At 34.7% G+C, this 19,107-nt stretch overlaps 1 protein-coding gene across 1 annotated transcript; it reads left to right on the top strand.

The window, feature by feature from the left end:
- The first annotated feature begins 4,003 nt into the window (after positions 1-4,003).
- LOC142354177 (serine/threonine-protein kinase 17B-like) lies at positions 4,004-18,733 on the top strand. The gene is made up of 7 exons (XM_075406437.1): positions 4,004-4,054; positions 4,134-4,363; positions 11,710-11,884; positions 15,620-15,746; positions 16,188-16,236; positions 16,965-17,144; positions 17,918-18,733. Exons 1-7 carry the CDS (start codon positions 4,004-4,006, stop codon positions 18,480-18,482), a joined length of 1,377 nt encoding a protein of 458 aa, XP_075262552.1. The 3' UTR covers positions 18,483-18,733.
- The last annotated feature ends 374 nt before the right edge of the window (positions 18,734-19,107 follow it).

The raw sequence follows: 19,107 nt of genomic DNA, 5'->3' as shown, positions 1-19,107 counted from the left end.
TAGGATCTATTCCCCCCCCCCCCCAAAGCTTAATGGGCATATAACTTCAACGCCGCCAGGTACACGTGCTGTTTTAACATTTTAGCGTGCTATATAACAACAAGCAAATTGTACTTGGGGGCATAAGAAACACTGGGGGAGGGGGGATAAAAAATTCAATCGTTCTTAGATACCATGCTAAATGCATGTATGAAATACTTTTAGAAACTTTATTCACGATCATTCAGTTCTTGATAAAAAGGATCAGGTTTTTTATGAGTTTTATGCGCCTTAACATTTTTACCGGAGTGTCCAGTAATTTGATGCACAGACGAGATTTGAGCTTAGAAAATTTTGTAAGTTTTGGACTTCATTCGTTTAGTTTAGGCATTTTTTTGAAATTTTCTATGCAGTTTCATCACAAAGTTTTTTGCAAAAGAGTTGAACATCGTCTTTTTTATTTACTTCCATTAAAAAATTTTGTATGTATTTAAATCAGATGAATACAATTGCAACCAATATCTTTAATCCTGCTGGAAATTTCCTTGTGACAGTATCTACCTGGCAGTTTTTGTGGTTAGCAATTTATTGTGTGAATTTTCAAATTTCAGAAAGTTTAACTCAACTGGTAGAAATTTACTGATAGCTCATCAAAAAAAGCACTGTTTTTCTTTCTTATAGAAAAAGTTTGTGGTTTTCTTTGAAAAAACTATTTGTCTTATGCAGTCACTCGGGATATTATACCTCCTCCTGGCAAACATTTTATTGTTCTGGAATAAGTTAAAAACAAAATCCTGTAATGCGTACTGTTCGAGAACAATTTTTCGAGCGTTAAAGTCCAGTTTCATATATACATTGTTTTCAATAAACTGGTTTTGTATCACTAGTTTGTTTTTGTAAAAAATACTTAGACAGAAATCAACTGCACTAAATCAAGCCATTTGTTTAATTTTTCTCAAACCAAAATCGCTGAAACTATTTCAGTCCTATCTTTCTAATGGAATCTGAAGTACTATAGATATGTCATCTGAGCGTTTTTTCATTGGTTTTACCACTTTTCAAATGTTTTTTTACCAGCTTGATATCTTGATTTTGGCGTGTTAACTCCGCTTTTTCAGAATCAAAGCCTTTTAATTCAGAATCAAAGCCTACTAAAAGTCCAAAGAAGAATCTCATACCAGATTTTCTCAGATATATCTCTAGTGCCCTAATCAGGAATTCATTCTTGACCTCTTGGCCGACATTGGTCGGTTGATGTTGTTTTTGAAAGATTGTCCCGTCACAATTAGTGGCACAATTTAATAAACAACCACGCCCCCGGATGTTTGACGAGGAAAAATTCTCGAGCTATGCGTGTTTTCGGATCCGTGTACAAAATGGATTTATTTAGGTTTTTTTCTCAAATTAACTGTGATCTTTAACAAATTAATTGAATGACAACGAAAAGCCTGCGAGTTGCCAGTTTAAAAAACTATTAATGTCAATCTCAGTTTTTGTCAATTTTTGTTTATATTGTTCTCAGATGACCAATAGAAGCAAATAACATGTCAGCTGGCTATCCTTCCAGTTTTGTTCAAAATAAGTTTGACGGTTGAGATGATATAGATTCCTTGACAAATATATTTTATATTTCGAATTTTGCCCCTCAGGTTGTTAAAAGCAAACCTTCGATAAATGCACAACCGATATGTTCTTCCGATGTTATGCAAAGAAATATTTTCAATACCTATTATTGAGTTATTGAGTTGATATGTTCACTGTTGATTTTTGATATGTTCACTGTTGAAGTGATTACACGTTTTCTGGACCCTGTTTTACAAAGAATGAAGCCAGAAGATTGAAAATACCGACAAAATAGTGTTGAGAATCTGCGTGTATTCGGATTGTTGTACAAAATCAAAATGAAATTTCTTTTACTTAGGGATTCTTGTGTTAAGTGTGATGACATCTTTACCAATTCACTTGAACTACGAAAAGTCTACGAGTTGCTTGCTTAAACAATTTCTCATGTTAGCCATTATTGCAAATTTTGTTAATTTTTACACAATTTCAAATGATCAACTGAACATTTATACCTTATCTTTCCGACTTCCTTACTCATAAATGCAAATAACATTTCGGCTGATTTTGCTTCTTTTTTGTTTTATATAAGTTTGACAGTGAGACGATATAGATTCTATGACAGATTTATTTTACATTTTGAATTTTGCCGCTCGTGTTTTTTATAATTGAGCTCTCGGTAAATCCATAACCTATATGTTCTTCCGATGGTTTAGAACAAGATTTTCAGTACCCATTTTTGACAAAATTTAATCAAGTTCCTACTAGTTTTGTTTGTTGGATTCCCGGAGCCTCGCGTCAGAGCCTTTCAGTAATGTTTCATTACAATCCAATGGTAAAACGTTAAACAGTCCTGAATCAGAGTGACCTAAGGGAAAATTTACCTCGCATTATGTGCAGACAAAAGCCAGAAATATTTTTTTCATGAATCGTCACTGGACATTCTTAGTTTGTTGTTTTTTTCTGATCGGAATAAAATCATAGAAAAAAAATGAAATTTTGGAAAACAACAAAATTGGTTAAGCGTGTCACACGATCAGCCAAATAACCAGGTAAAATTGGTTAAGGACACGTTACCTTAAATAACAGAGAAATACAGTATATAAAACGGTGGCCGCAGTATTGGCCGACAGGGCGTTTAGCCGACAACCAAAAAAATGAAAAATTTAACCGACAATTTTAAGTAAAATGAGCAATAAAGCTTACTCTAGAGCTGTGATTGGCCAATTTAAAACACTATTTCATCAACTAGTGTAACGAAGGTCGATCCGTAGTCGGACCGTATTTTACCGCATCTGGCCATGTCTCGCGGGCCATGGCCATGCCTCAGCGGCCCGTGGGACTTGATTTGAATCTATCACAACCGAAATACTGATTTATGGACCAATTATTAATTTTTATTACGAATTATGATAAAACTGTCGGCTAAATTTCTCATTTTTTCCTTGTCGGCTAAACGCCCTGTCGGCCAATTTTCCTAGCAGCATATAAAACAGTCGGTAGAGCGGCAGCGGCGGCGGAGGCGGTGGGGGGATATTAGTATAGTAGTATAGTAGAAAATACAAAGCATGCCCTTTAACTTGACCAATTCTCCAATTGTCCAAAGCATGCCCGAAGATGACCAATTCTCCAATTGTCATAAGAAAGCGAAGTACCCAGGACCCAAGATGAGGTCCGCAACACAAGACAAGTATTAGCCAGACCAACTTGGGTTGCGGACAGGTCATGGGGGGAGAGACGTCGAATAATTCTACTCTCCCACTCCTCTTAACTCTCCTCCCCCCACTCTTGACCCCCTCATCCCCCCACCCTGATCTTAAACCCCCACACCACCACCTACATTCATTTCGACTCTTATGGTATGGGTATTCCGTGAAAATTCACGACGTATCGGACCCTCCCGAGCAGCCGGAAGGTTGGCCAGGAGCGTCCAGGATTGGCATTACCTGCAGTCAAATCGTCCTGAAATTGTGCCCAAACAGTTGGGCGGTTTTCAAAGTCAGTTATACAGGATATTTGAAACAGATAGTTTAAAAAAGCGATGGGGGCGCAAACGAGAGGGGGGGGGCGAACTGCGAAAGAGAGGGGGGCATTAATTATTACTAATGCTTTCACGTTTTGACCGTCAGCACCTTGAAACGGTCAAAACTATCCATTAGGTTACGCCAGCTGTCAACAATTACTTGCCTTCTACAGGTCATTGATATTCTCTGCCAAACAAGTGACATACAATTTACGTTTGCTCTATAATGAGGCAGATTGACGACTGCTATACTAACGGATGCATCAGTTAGGTACGTCTGTGCGTAAATGGACATTTTGATCATGGATGTTACTTGCTATTGCTCGCATATCCAATGTGTACCCGAGAAACGAAGAGCTTAAAATCTCGCAAGAATTATGCAAGAAATCTTGCAACTGAAAGCATGGTTTTTTTTACTTTTTTCCTTAAAAAAACTCGAGCATGATTGTGAACTCACCCCTAACCTTCTCCTGGTTATGGCCGCAGTCGGCAGTTGGTGGAGTTGAAATAGCTAACTGTTGGAAATTGTACTGAGTTCAACTGAAAAAAAACTTTTTTGGACTTTTTTCAGACCAACTTTGACAATTTTGCATGTTTCAGAGGGAGGTTTGCCAAAGTTCGCATTTTGACCAGAAGAGCAGACGGAGCGCTGTTCGCTGGCAAGTTCCAGAGTAAGCGAAGAGCAGCTAAACATATAGAACAAGAGATCCAAGTTCACAAACTGTGTTCCTCCCACGCGAGGTTCCCAACCTTTCACGACATCTACGAGACAAGCACAGAACTCGTTATCATCATGGATTAGTAAGTTTCATTCTCTCAAAAATTCTCAAAAATTTTAATCAAATTAAAAACTTTTGGATTTTCTAATACATAGGATCCATTAATGAGAGTTCCTACTCTGCGATGTGACTTCACATGATTTTTTTTTGAAAAAAAAACTATTTTTAGAGATTTCACGAACGAAAGTTAACCTATGATATCTAATCAAGTCTTTTATTTTGTAAAATTAAGACATGAAAAATTTGACTAGGCGACATCTGCTTTAGTCATTGTGTAGCATCATGAGAGCCGTAAATTCCCTATATTGTAAAATTGTACATCACTTGTGATACAAGTTAATTTTTTATTGCTTGAAAAGGAAAAAAACACTATTTCGTAGAGATCTATTACAAAAAACACCATTTCATAATTATTTCACTGACGATTTGCGACAGATAAATTTTTTAAAACCATTTGCGGCAAAAAAAAACTTGTGTTGCAAAAATTTGGTGATCAGTTCCTTTGATCAATTTGTCTTCGTTTTGACAGACATTCGTTTTTTCAAAGGAGCGTATAATTTAAGAAAGTGCTATTAATAAAAATTTTTATTTGAGCAGCAAAAAGCAACGAAATGCGGGCAAAATTTGCAGCACTCGGGCGAAAGATTTTGTGTACAAGAGAGTTTTTATTTGCTAAAATTTAGGTAACTACAAATTTGATTTTTCCTACAAAATCATAAATTTCTCAACCGACATGTGATCATTTTATTAGATAGTAACATTCCACAAATGACTTCGAAAAAAAAATGAAATTGATTGAAAGTGATTTAAAGTGTGCGCTTTTGAGGAGTGTTGCGCAACACGACACTTTAATTTCACATTTACATTCTTGGCGAGCTTACGTATTAGCATATAACAAAATACAGCAGGACAAATCCTGAAATCTTGACCCACAATTCAAAAAAGTTTCATTGCCTACATAAAAAACTAGAATCGAAATGGACAATAATTGGGTTGGAATAACCAATTAGTACAAAATCCAAGCAATTTTTTTTAAAAAAAGAAGCAAAATTTAAAATCGGAATGCTGAATATAAAAAATAACCATTGGTGTGAAAATTTCACGCCCTAAACCTACTCGCTTCCTGTTTCGGTGAGATAAAAGTCACTTCCCGAAGTTGACCTCAAAAATGACAACAAATTGTGAAGAGATCTTTAAAACTGTTTAAAACTGTTCAACTTCACAAATTCGTCAATTTAATCTACTTTTACGAAGATTTAGACCGAGTTATATTGTTAAGTAAATGACTTCTCGTGTGGTGTTTTAGTGAGGGTAAACCCTAATGTCTTAAAGCGTAATAAACGCTCAGAACTAGATCAAAACTACAGTGAATAAATATTTATAGCATTTTCTCAATTTTTCTCAATTTTTTAAATGCTCCTAACAGCAGTTTTACTAATGAAAAGCTTTCTTCAAGTGGTTATCAATCAGCAAATGTTTTGTTTTAAGTATCTGTAAATTATCTAATTATCTGCTAAAATATTTTTAAGTTGCTCACAAGCAAATTTTAGCAGTTATATAAGTCATGTGGTCCTTCTGACGGAAGGAAGAGGAGTTTTGGTATTCCACGGGTTTTTCTTACTTAAGCAAGTTTATTAATGACTCGAACTTCGACGTCTTTTTTTCTGAGCATTAATTTCTATTTTAGAGTCTCTGTTTTTTGACATTGAACTGTAGCAGTACTCTATTTTCTAATATATGGTACTAGAAGCTGCTGGTATTATGCGACGTTGAAAGGCATCTATAGATGTTCTCACATAACAGTCCCTCGTCCCTATTCAAATCATATGCACCCCTGTACACCCCTCCCCCTACATCCCATATTTCCTGCTTGTGCCCAGAAAATTCGCAGACCACACCTATGCCCCCTTTCCCAACCACTTCTCTCCGGCCCTTCAGTGGGGTCTGATCAGAGCTTAGCAGGCTTTTTTTGACAACTTTAGGCCTTCTGGGTTCTGACTACAATTTTTCGCATTTTTTTCTGACATTTATAATTTTTAACGATTTTTAATGTTTTTAATGTTTAACGTGAAGAGCATTAAGATTTTTAATGTTTTGGTGAAGAGAAAGTTTGGTTTTACTTTGGGTGTCTATTTTTACCTCCCGGGGCAAGGAAAAACTAAAAATTTATGTAAGATAAGCGGTTACAAGTTGTTTTTTTCACTGCAAATTTTGTACATAATTTTGCTGTGAAATGCAGTGAAAATATGTAGTTTCACCGCTATAGTAAGCAGTAAACCTACAAAAAGTTACCGCATTTCACCGCCCTTACAAGGGTTTGAACCTCTCACCTCCTGCGTGTTATCCTCTTCTTCTTGTACTGCGCCATCTCTCACTACCTAGTAATTTTGTTTTAAATAAAAATCAAATTCACTCTACTTTTTGTAAAACATGCGCAGTAAATTTTTTGTATGAGGTCAAATGTAGTGATTTTTTATAACTTCACCGCTTAACTTACAAAAAAAGTGACTAGCTTAGAAAAAAGTGTCAAAAAGATGTAAGAATAAGGGGTAGTTTTAGGGTGGTGGTTAAATATCTTATACTTCTTCCTTACTCGCCAATAATTTCACCGCTTTCACTGCTGATCGCACACAATTTTGAAAAAAAAAAATTTTCTAAGTGGTGAATTTATGTAAGTTCACCACTAAGTTAAGCGGTGAATTTATGTAATTTAATCGCAATCACCGCTTATCTCACATAATTTGAACCCATTTTCAAAGCGGTGAATTTATGTAAATTTACCGCTAAATTCGGCAGTGAAATTATGTAATTTAACCGCTATCAGGCGATAAAGTTTTTTTTACCGCATTCACCGACTGATTTATTTAATTTCACCGCATTCACCACTTATCTTACAAAAATTTCCGCATTCACATATTTTTGCATATTATTTTACATAATTTCGCTTATTTTACATAATTTTGAGTTGAATGGTGGTGACACCGACCCAGGCAACCAAATGTGAGCTTCATTTTTTAATTATTATTTGTTTGGAACCTTTTCAATTTTTTGTTTGATTTCTTTTTAAATTACAGAATTGTTTAATTTTACCAAAATTTGTAGGACATGGGGTCAAGTAGAACTGTCAATTCTTTTTTTGGTAAAACCCCCGTTGCCTAATAATAATTTCGTTATGTCAAACAATAATTCAGGAATTATCTGATCATAACTAATTTTGAAATTTTCTCATGTCTAGACAAACTCTCCAAGTTCAGACCCATAATTGTACTGTGAAACCCCCGGTGGTGAATTTTGCGTCTACATTTTACAAATAGCTTCCAACCAAATTCTCTATTCAAGAATGTTTGTTGAAGAGTTAAGCTACAAGCTTTCGTCTAGGCTAAAATGGTATCAATTAAAAGGCCCCTATCCAATTGCCGCCTCGCAACGTGAATCCGAAATTTGTTCACCAAATGTTTTCAAGGTCTCGTGGTCAAATTAATCAAAAGTTAACAGGTATTGACTCAGGTTTTCAGTTATTTCTATATCTTCCGAACCAATTAATTGCTAAAATATGTGCGGCTTTCGTGATCGTCTCAATGTATTAAGGATTGAATAAATCGTAGGCCGGAGTTATCGAAAGTTTATTGCCCTTAGGGTTACTTCAACTTAAGCTAAATTCCTTTTTGTGACGCAATTCTTCGAACTGATACCCAAGTTTATAGCAGAGTATTAAAGTCCGTAAAAGGGCTTTAAGTCACTGATTTTGGAATAGCCTTAAATATGTTTGATTAATATAACTTCAAACCCGGAGGTTGTTTATGTTGAGTAGCACAAGTTTGTTTACGCGAGCCGTTTTGTAAACAAGCGAGTAATTGCGCTGTAAAACGTTCAGATTCTTTGAAGCTTCAGTTAAGTTTCAGGGCATCCAAGTTTTGATAATGATTGCAATTGAACCATGGTTAGGAGCGGTTGATAGTTTTTGATAAAATGTCCGCTCTCAATTTGGTAATAAATCAAGTGGTTTAAAACTTAGTGCGATATATTTGATGAATTTAAGATAAAAACCGCTGGATAAACACAGAACAGCTCGCTGAAAGTCTTGTTATTTTTAAAAAAACTTTGATAACTGACAAACTGAAGCACCTCTGTTCATTAGATGGATTCTTTGACATTTTTTTTCTCAACTCAAAGTTTTCATTCTTTTAGTTTTGAATTGCTTCGTAACGCTGGCCATTCTGAGCTGTAATTTGGTGTGATTTTTAGGCAGGTATCAAACACCGGAGAATTTCTTCAAATTTGATGTTTTTAGCTCCTCAGTTTTATTGGGTAAAAAACTGGTTACCCAACTGTTTCGTGTTCAAATAATTGTAAAAACTGCCCGTAGAAGTGTTTGAAGGGCGATTGATAAAATGCCAGAAAAAATACGCTCCTATATATACCATTAGTATGCCTAAATTAAAACAAATTTTGGTGTTAATATAAATGCAAAAACTGCCAATAAAAATAGAACAAGTTATTGTTCTGGCATCATTATTGTTAATTGCTCCGGAACGAAGTTCGTAGAAATTATTATAAACGTGTTTCTTTTGCAACTTTTTCGCTTGACCGTTTTGCGCTTTTCTTCTAGAACATTCTTTGACTTCTCAAGTGAAATTTCAGGCTTCCGTTCTTCATTTTTGAGTGATCCCTATTGCTCTCACTCAGAAGTAAAGCGGGAGATCCATGTCCATGGTTCGAATCCCGGCGTGGTCAATTGTTTTCGCACCCATAAAGAAAAATTTATCTAGCCTGCTCCCTTGAATTAAATTGCAACGCTTGTCGTTCGAGAGCAATTTCTCCGACATTAGTCGGTTTATGTTTGTTTTCGGAAAACTTTTTTAATAAAATTTTTGAAAAATTTTTTAAAAAATCACCGCCTTTTTAGGACGCCTAATAGTCTTAATTAGTTGTCACTATAATCAACTGACAGCCTCTTTCAAAAGCAAAAAAGAATCTGACTAATTTGCAGAAGCATTTCCATAAAATGGTTTGGTTTCCTATATTTTTCTCAGAAACGAGTACGGTAACAAAGCAATTGATTTGCGCGAAGAAACTTTTTTTCAAAACATCACTGATTTTAGAGAAAATTGACTATTGCTTGACTGGCGGATATTGAAAGTTGGAAAAAAACCGACTTGTGGGCTATTATGCTTGAAATTGCAAAATCACAGCCTCTGTGGTTGGTCTTGTCGCATTCAATTGAAGGGTAGCCAAGTTTCACTACGTTTGTTTTTAGTTTGGATTTTATTTTGTTCAACCGTGGTCACTGATCTTTAAAGATAGCAAAGTGCTAAAAATAGTAAAGTACTTCCCGGTCCCAACTTTAGTACAACATTGGTATTAATTGGCTGGACGTCTTTCTTACCATCTAAAATTAATGCATAGCAAGTTTGTTTATGTTTAAAAAAATCGTAATTTGTGTCTAAAATCAAAAGCTGAACTACAGCCAAATGCATGTGCGCAAATTTATGATTAAAACTAGTAACTTTGAATTAATTAAACTGCAAGGTTTTGACCAAAATAAAGGTCCAGATACTGATGAATAGAAACGAGTTTTCTGCAGGAGCGTTCAGTGATTTGCATAAATTTTGTGGTTAACTGATTTTTTCCTGATATTGTCTTTTTATAATTATACTGAGTGACAGTGAACTCTAGCAATTTGCAAAACGAAACCTATTTAGTTTGTGTTTTTAAAGTGATGCCAAAACAAAAGAAGGTCAAAAAATACCTGACTGTATTAAACAGGGGATTTTGATGAGTTAATTACAGTTAGTGGGAGGTGACTAAGTGTTCGTCTGTTGAAATTTTCCCTGCAACGCTTGTCAGTTGTTTTCTTCCAAAAATTGGTAGCAAGCATTAGAATTTTTTTTGTTGCGAAAAGAATTTTTTGCGATATTGAAATGCACAAACAATTGCCAGAAATAGGGCCAGGACAATTGACCAAAATTATTGAGCTTAAATTTGTTCTCCGGTTGCCAACCTTGCCAAGGAATGGAAAAGAAACCATAACGCACTGCCATTTTACATCAAAACTCGAACTCCTGATGGATGAAACCGATTATCTGATTTGTATACTGTAGTCCACGCTCGAATAATTTAGAGTTGCAAATTATCTCAGAACGTAATTGTTTATTTTTTTCAGTTGTTCATTTTGCAAAAAAATAATTGAATTCTGAAAATTTTTAAGTTCGCTTTTTTCTCATTTGACATATTTTGCGTTATCTTTGCATGAAAGAGCCATAGTGTGATTTCTGATGCTATTAACATTGTATATAAGAACTGATTCACTGTTTCTCACTGATTCATTGTTTCTCATTGTAAAACACGAAAAGAGTGCCGTATTATGGTATCTGATATATTTCAACTTCTGATTATCTATGTTTGAATCTAAGATCTTCATTGAAAAAATTGGACTTTTTGAAACTCTTAATGCAAAAAACTTTCTTATTAAAAATAGTCAGGCTCTGCTTTAGTCTCATAAACAGAGCCTATTATGTATGTTTTTTGTTTAGCTTGTTGAAAAAAAAAATCTACTGTTGTAGATAATTTTTTGCGACTACAAACTGACTTTTGAAGGTTTCATTCTTTCAAAACTTTCCCTTGTTCGTACGTAAATTGTTCGAAAAAATTGATATTTTGCATGATCTTGAATCAAAAGAAAAATTGATGCAAAATTTTTTTAGAAAACACTTCTACCGGAAAATAACTTCTATTTTTGTTGGGGTAAAAAACTTCCATTTTTGTTAGCCGAGTTAAGCAGAAATTGGTTTTAATCTGTTCTATTTACTCGGGCCGAAGTTTCACCCCTAATTCGCCTCTAATTAGCGGGGATTAGGGTGCAATGCATATTCCACACATATTTATAGAGGAAAAGAGGGTGAGAGTGTAATTGCTAAACAAAAAGTTACACTGTATTTAAACTCTTTTCTCCACTTTTTAAATACTCTTTGCAAAGAGTGAAATTTAGGATGGACTGATAAAAAATTATACTCTTGCAAAATTACCTATATAACCAAGTTGAACCATCTGATCTTAGTGTCAGTTGGCGCAATGGTTAATGCAGACAATAAAAGTAACATGTTCGACTGGGGGGAGATGGGGGATCAATCCTCCTTCCTCCTTCCACCTTTATTTTTAAAATTACAGTCCTATAATTGCACTCTTCCACCCTTAATTAAGCGGAGAAATGGTGCTGTGTTTTTTTTTTATTTATACACTCTCTACTCTCTTTTCCCCGTTATTTTTGGGAAAATCATCGGCCCGGGTAACCGACCCCCATCCCCCTTATTTATGACCACAGTTAATTTTATTCCTCGTTCTCATTGCTGATTTTTGCCTGCGTTCCAGTGCCTCCGGAGGTGAGATTTACCCGTACTGCGTGGGCACAGACCCCCACAACCCAGAGGATGAAGACAGCGAGGGTGCAGTATTCACAGAGTGTGACGTCATCAGGTACACAAGACAGCTGTTGGAAGCAGTCCAGTTCCTACACGTGAACAACATTCTACACCTGGATATCAAGGTAATCAATCAATCCAGAGTAAAAAGTTACAAACGAATTCAAAAGTGAAGTTAGTGCTATCTTTTTTGCATTATTTGGGTCTTTTAATTTTATTCTGCTCCCCTCTCTTCTGATAGTTTTATATCACTCATAGTTGTAATTTTTTTATTGCTTCTGCTCGATAAAAAGAACGTATTTTTTTTTTAAAAAAAAGAAAAAACTATTTCATTTGTTTAAAACTGAACATGAAAAGCTGCATATTTTGAATTCATTCGTTAATAACTGAATTGGAGAAATACGAGAAACATCAATATGAATTACCTTAAACGGATATAACTCTACTTTTACTGACCAAAGGACACTAAAAAAGCAAAAGGAAAGAACAATATCTTGATTTATTTTTTTCTAATTATTCAAGCAGAACAGGTGAATATGGTTTTTGTGACATCAATTAGGACAAATTACGTCAGCAATTTCTAATAAATTCTTATGTCAAATTCTTCTCAAAAATATTTTATTGGATCCTGAAAATGATATCAATCTAAACACCTAAACTATTTCCCCACGAACCGTCACCAATTTTGGTAAACAAAAACACTTTACCTTAGAAAGCTTTCAAACAACATTGCAGTTATACTCAAGTTTCTCAGACTACAATTACATTTGCGAAAGAGTTGCGGGCTGTTTACAAATAAACAAGGGTTCGCAAACTGGTCAAAGCCTCGAACAAACGGAAGGCTGTCATTGATTAAATTTTATAACTCCCTGGTTATGTTAAACCGGTTTAAATTCGCAATTATAAACTAGTTTAAACTCCTAGCAAACTGAGAACTAACTCTCGCAAACAGTTAAATTTGTTTTAAATTTGCTTCCTGCTGAGTTACACTTAATTTCAGTGCAAATTTTGGCTTTCATTTTGAACTGTCATGTTGTTCAACTTGAGAAAAACGTGAACAAACTTTCCTGACGAAATTTGTATAGAATATCTTAAAAAGCCCCACATAGCCCCCCCCCCCCCCCACCTCAGATAAGGTACAAATTGAAGAGACGTTTTAAGAATTAAGAAACTCTTTAAAGAAAGTGTTTGCATCAGGATTTAAGTTCAAAATGTTGGGTTTTGAAAACGACAAAATTGTTTGCTGGGAAAACAAACGAACTGTTTACTTTACGCGTAAGTTCGACCGAGCGTACAGTCTTTCCTAATTTGCCCGGGGAAGAATTGTCAAACAGCAATTCCACCGTCAAAATTCTTCCCGAAGTTCCAAATATTTTGGAAATCCTTCTACGTAGGATTAAGGAATTCGAGCTGAAAAGTATGAAATTTGAGCCGTTTTGAGCTGGAATAGAATTCAATCACGCGATAGTTCGAATTACTGCTTTCGTGAACTGAATTGCACTTTTGGATTGTTTTTAGACAGGTAATTTACCGGTTGTAAAACAACATGAAATGTCATCAAATCATTCCAAGAATTCATTGCTCAAAAGATTACAAAAACTAGTTAAAAGTTCAAAATAGTTTTTGACGCAGATTTCTATGCCAGAAAATTTTAACTCATGAAGCGTATACACATATGATTCATTTTTATCATTTTAAGCAGAAGTGGTTAAAGTGAGTCCAAGGTTAAGATACGAACACGTTTGAGATTCGTTATTAATTGAAATTTTGGATCTATTCTGTTTTGAATCCCCCACCTGGTTTTTACGCCCCCAAGTTATAGATTTTATGTTGTTATCGGGCATGTTACTATGTAAAAAGGAGCAGTTGCGCCCGGGGAGTGGCATAAAAGGTATAAGCCCACTAAGCTGGGGGGGGGGGGGGGGACAGAAAAGATCCAAAATTTTTTTAAAAGAATCGGAACTACGGTGGATAAAAATATAAGAGGGTTCACAACTTGTAGCTGGTTGTATACTCAAGTAGTTAAATAAGTTTTCAAAATGAAACCACAAAAGAAAAAAACATGAAAAATTTACGTTTTTTGGCGATTGCCGTTTCCGCGCTTGCCGTTTTGCGATGGTCGTTTATCACATCTGCAAAATTAGAAACACGGAAACAGCAGACGCTCAGGATCCCATTCGTTCAATGATAGCACTTTTATTTACCTAAAAAAATACTATGTTACTTTCACTTTGGCAAAAAAAGCGACAAAAATAACACAGAAGGGAAAATTTTTATGAGCACATCACAATGCACATTCTCTGCGATAAAATAGTTTTCAAATTAAACAGACTGTAAAATCCAAATTTTAAACCTGATTTTGTTCGTTTTTCATCAATCAAACATGGAGTATCCCTCCTTCTAACATCTATTTTTATGTGTCATCCTTTAGAGAAGAGAAAGTGTGCTCATTAGATTTCAACTAAACTTTTCTGGTGACTTTGTTTAAGTTGTTGATAAAGACGGGAAAGAACATCAATCTTACTTTATAAACAAAAAACAGTAGATGTCCATTTCGTTAATTTATTCTCTTCATTTAACTTTTGTTTTACTGTGATGTGTTTTCATGTCTTTAATAATTTTTGTTTTCCCGCAGAACAATTAATCAAAATTGAAGCCATAAGATGTTTTTGCGACGGTTTCTACATAAATGGCGAAAATTTTTCAAGTCTTTGTTTTTTGTAGAATAATATCTTTCTGGTGTCTGATTAGTCTTGTATGTACGGTGTGTCGATTGATTGTGTGGGCTGTGTTTGGTCGAAAAAATCCAGAGTTAAAAACAACGTTACAGAACCGTAAAATCAACAAATTTTTTTTCGTTACAATTTAATACGTTTATTTAAATATATTTTTCAGAATTAAACTCTTCAGGAAATAACTTCCTCAGAATTTTTTTCCGAAAATTGAGTTGGCAGATTTAATCATATATTAGCGAAACTTCAATAGAAGCATTTCGTTATAAATTGTCACACTTTTAGCAAGTGGAAAATTTTCTTAAACTTGAAACAACACCAGCTACATGAAATGTTTTTTTTCTGTGGATACTGAGATAACCTTTTCAAAAGAATAGAAAAAGTTTAAACAGATCTTGAAACAATTAGCAGAGACATGCAAAATTGCGACCTTCTCATGAAATCTGAAGACAACATAACATATACTGATACGATAATTACAACGGTTGATTTTTTTGCAAATCGAATTATTCTGTAAACTTTATGTGTCAGTCAACTCATCATCAAATTTTTATCTTAATTTACAAGTAGAGCAATTAAATATATTTGAGTGAGATATTGAGATTATAAAATTTTATCTATAAAAACTTTTGTAAGATTATAAATACATTTGAGATTATAAAAATTTTATCTTGCATTTTTAAAAGACTTTTTTCTCCCATGTAGACAACTTGGTAAAGCGTATCAAATCAAAGCGCTTCTTAAAAGTTTGAGAGGAAAACCAGGGCTAAAAATCTATCGTTTAAGTAAAATTCTTCCAGTGCAAAATATATCTTCCGATACAAATTGCTCGTAAAAAATTTATGAAAAATTCACGCTGATTTTTATAATCTTGCGATATAAACGTTTGTCCTGTGTTAAATGCAAAATAAAATATGCAATAAAGTTCGTTTTAGGTAAGACTTCTTAAAAATTTTTGCCTTTTTGTTGCAAAAAGTTGCTTTTAACTCAAAAGACGTTGGCAAGAGTCATTATTTCTTCAGAGAAAGCATTTAAGGTCTTCTATCATAGGCATTTAAAGATCACGTCTTTAAGAAAATTGTTGAAGCTCAACTACAGTGACGACAATTAATTGTTTTGCCATTTCAGCCCCACAATATTCTCCTGTCAGCCCCCTACCCGCAAGGAGACATTTTTCTTGTGGATTTTGGACTCAGTAGACAGCTGGACAAGTCAGGGGAACAGAGGGTGTTTGCAGGCACGCCAGACTACCTGGGTAAAAATTATTTACCAAAATAAAAACAAATCTAGTAACTTCAAATTGATCTCTAAATCAAACCCTCTGCTTATATTTCATTTCGCATCTTTTTGCAATCATTGTGGGTGACTCAAGTTTCGAGACATTTTCTATCCCTCTAATATTTGAAAATCAAGGACAAAAATCAGTTTGGAAAAATATATATTATAAGGAAGCAGGTAAATTGTTTAACTTCTTGCATTTGAATCATTTTTGTCGATTTTCAAGTTTGTTACGCCGCAAAACGTAAATATTGCTCTATTGAACTTACCCAAATTGGTGTCACTGTTTTCAATGATACGTGGCAACATCGTACCAAGCATACAGAAATGAGGGAGAACCTAATCGCTGAAAAGAATCAATACAGAGCTTGAATTGAAGTATTCATTTCCATTCTTTTCAATTTTTTGCCTGTTTCAGCTCCTGAGCTAGTGAGTTATGACCCAGTCAGTACAGCCACGGACGTATGGTAAGTTGTATTTATTAAATGAAAATGGGATTAAATTGACATCGGGCGAAAATTCTTTTCCCGGATGGAATTTTGTTCGAATCTCCTCAATTTAGAACCGTTAAAAACGTTATTATAGCTGCGAAGCTGTAAGGTGAGCTTAGCTACATTGCGGTGTTCTTGGTGACCTAAATTGCGGTTTTTCAGAAGTTGTCTGTTGCTAAAACAAAATTGATTGTAAGAACACAGAATATATGGGCGAACAGCCGAGTGGTTAAGGCGACTGGCTGTTAATCAGGAAATCGGCCGTTCGACCCGGGGCAGTGATTTTTTTGCACCCAAAAACCACCTCCTTTGAATTAAACTTGTAAGTTTTATAGGCGGCGGCGATAACTTCTATCAACTCACGTCTATCTTTTTCCATTTGTATTTTACGGCACGCAAGTCTATTTCGCAGCTAATCCGGCAATCTGCCGGCTATGTTTAGTTTGTGAAAATTTAGTTGTTGCTGAGAGCTACCCAGGCATTTTTTGAGCGATCTAAGCAAAAAATAACAGTCATTTTTAAATCCTTTTTCTTAATTTCTCAAAGGTTACTCAACATAGCCGAGAATGTTCTATCAACTTACTTTTTTTTCATCGATTAGCTTTGTCGATTCATGATTTGGAAAGTTTCAAACTGATGTGTTTTGTATAACGATGCTGCAGCATTGCATCACGATTACGTAATAATGCTGGAATATTCCACAGGAGCGTAGGAGTGGTGTGTTACGTAATGCTGACAGGACAGAGTCCTTTCGCGGGAGACACAGCACAGGAGACATCGAACAACATCTGCAATGTTGACTACCACTTCCCAAGCGATCTGTTTGAATCAATTTCGCAACAAGCCCAGGATTTCATACAGTCAATATTCAAAAAGAATCCCAAGTTAGTTTTCTCAAACTTAGTTCTGAATTTCGTCTTGGGTTTTTAAAAAGATATAGTAATAAGACTTTAAAAAATATATTTTGATGATGAAAAATTTGGCGAGAACAACGCAAAAAAAACCACCTTTATGAAATCCACTTCTCAAAAATTCACCCCACTTAAACTCAGTCAGTCGAGAGAAATTTCTAATATTTTTTAAAAGCCCGATCTGGGCGAATATATCCAAAAAAAATTTTCCAAAAGGAGAAAAGTCTCCAATGCTAGATAGCTTTAACCGCCAAAGTCATTAACAAAGGCTGTATTTATCAGCGATTGTTTTAAAACCATTCACCAAGGCCATATTTTGACCAGCAATCGAATGTTTGCGTCTGGATTGTTTTGATTTTACCCGTAGATTAAAAAAATTAGCATAAATTTTTAACACGAACTAAGAATAAGTAAACTACACAATTTGAAACATGATCGTTATTGTTTTTGAAAATTTTACAAACAGTTCTTGACAGGAAACTTGAAATAGATTTGAATTGTCTTCTAAATTCATTTCTTGTTCCTACAAGTTTGAATTTTTTTTTAAATAATGAAAAATTAAAAAAGATACATTTTTCATTATTTTAAAGATTGAAAAATGTTTTTTTTTTCAATTTTTTTTTAAATGAAAAATGTTACAACCAATAGCATATTATAGCATTTTTGATACATATAGCAGTTGTTTTAATGACCAATAACTCGGGAATTATATTTGAGTTCAAAAAATAAAAAAAAAACTATTTCAGGCATCGATCAACAATAGATGAGCTATTAAGCCACCCATGGCTCCAGTCTTCAAATACATCAACTTCTCTTAATGAAGCTTTTGAAGATCAAATTCAACACACAGAAAAACTAAGATCGCCACCACCCAAATCTATTTCATCACCAGACGGAATTGTTACATCACCTGTTTTTTCATCCAATCACAACGCTCTATTTGCTGACGTAACATCACGTGACAGTTCCAAGCAGCAAAATGATGTAATAAGTCAACTATTACCGTCGTCTTATTCGGCCGACGCAATTGGAAAATATTTTTACTTCTCGGAAGAGCACTCGAATAGTTCGGATTCTGCAGTCGGCTACAGCGACGAAGATCAACTTTCTCAAGACTCTCCAGAATTGCCCAAAAGTTTGCCCACCAATAAATGGAATGTTACTGGTGCCAAAGTTGAGTTGAGAACGAAATGCGAAGTCACCAAATCGCCCCGAACTATAAACAACGCAAAATCGAGAGATTCAACGCCGGTGAAACTTTCGGACTTTAAACGGCTGTCGCTCAAAAGAAAATCATCCGAAAAACATTAGGAGTGGAATTCTTGGTTCTTAAATAACTATTGTGCATTTAGTTTTTCAAAATCATTGATGATTAATAACAATATGCTTTCCGGTAGTTTTTATATTTTTGTTCGCAGTTTTTATATCTATAATTAGATTAACTTGGGTTCTTCTAATAAAAATTGGGTTGCTAGTTTGGCGCGTAATGCTTGCTGGCAAGCTTGAATTTGAAGTTTTGATAAATTTATCGCTGTTAGTTTTAATAAAAAATTTGAACATTTTCTTTCATTAGTGAGAAATGAGTAAACATATCTATTTTATGCTGATGTATTAGGCAAACAAAGGGTGCATCAACAAGTAACCCTAGATCAAAACTAATACCAAATTTGCAAACAATTGCAAATTTTTGCTCGAAAATGCAAAATTTTCAAAATAAGGTTAAGTTAGCAAAAATTGGCAGACGATTGGAAGAGTTCGTTCCGGTCAAGCTCAGCTTAATTAAGCAACGTGGTTTAATTTTCTAACCGTTTCTCGGATATTTCTTATTTCAATTGAAAAATAAGTAAAGTTTTCCTTGTAAACGATGTGTGGTAAAATCACCCCACAAGGCCAACTACTAGCGATTTAAACCTGTATGCAAATATTTGCAAAATTA

Source organism: Convolutriloba macropyga, chromosome 15, assembly GCF_964194025.1.
Source record: "Convolutriloba macropyga chromosome 15, txConMacr16.3, whole genome shotgun sequence".
Lineage (NCBI taxonomy): Eukaryota > Metazoa > Xenacoelomorpha > Acoela > Convolutidae > Convolutriloba > Convolutriloba macropyga.
This window is presented reverse-complemented; position numbering and strand designations above follow the sequence as displayed.

Excerpts from the sequence above, each read along its gene's own strand:
- LOC142354177 (XM_075406437.1), top strand. The coding sequence starts at position 4,004 with ATGATTGTGAACTCACCCCTAACCTTCTCCTGGTTATGGCCGCAGTCG. Across the intron at positions 16,237-16,964 it reads AGTACAGCCACGGACGTATG|GAGCGTAGGAGTGGTGTGTT; the intron begins GTAAGTTGTATT and ends AATATTCCACAG. Across the intron at positions 17,145-17,917 it reads ATATTCAAAAAGAATCCCAA|GCATCGATCAACAATAGATG; the intron begins GTTAGTTTTCTC and ends AAACTATTTCAG.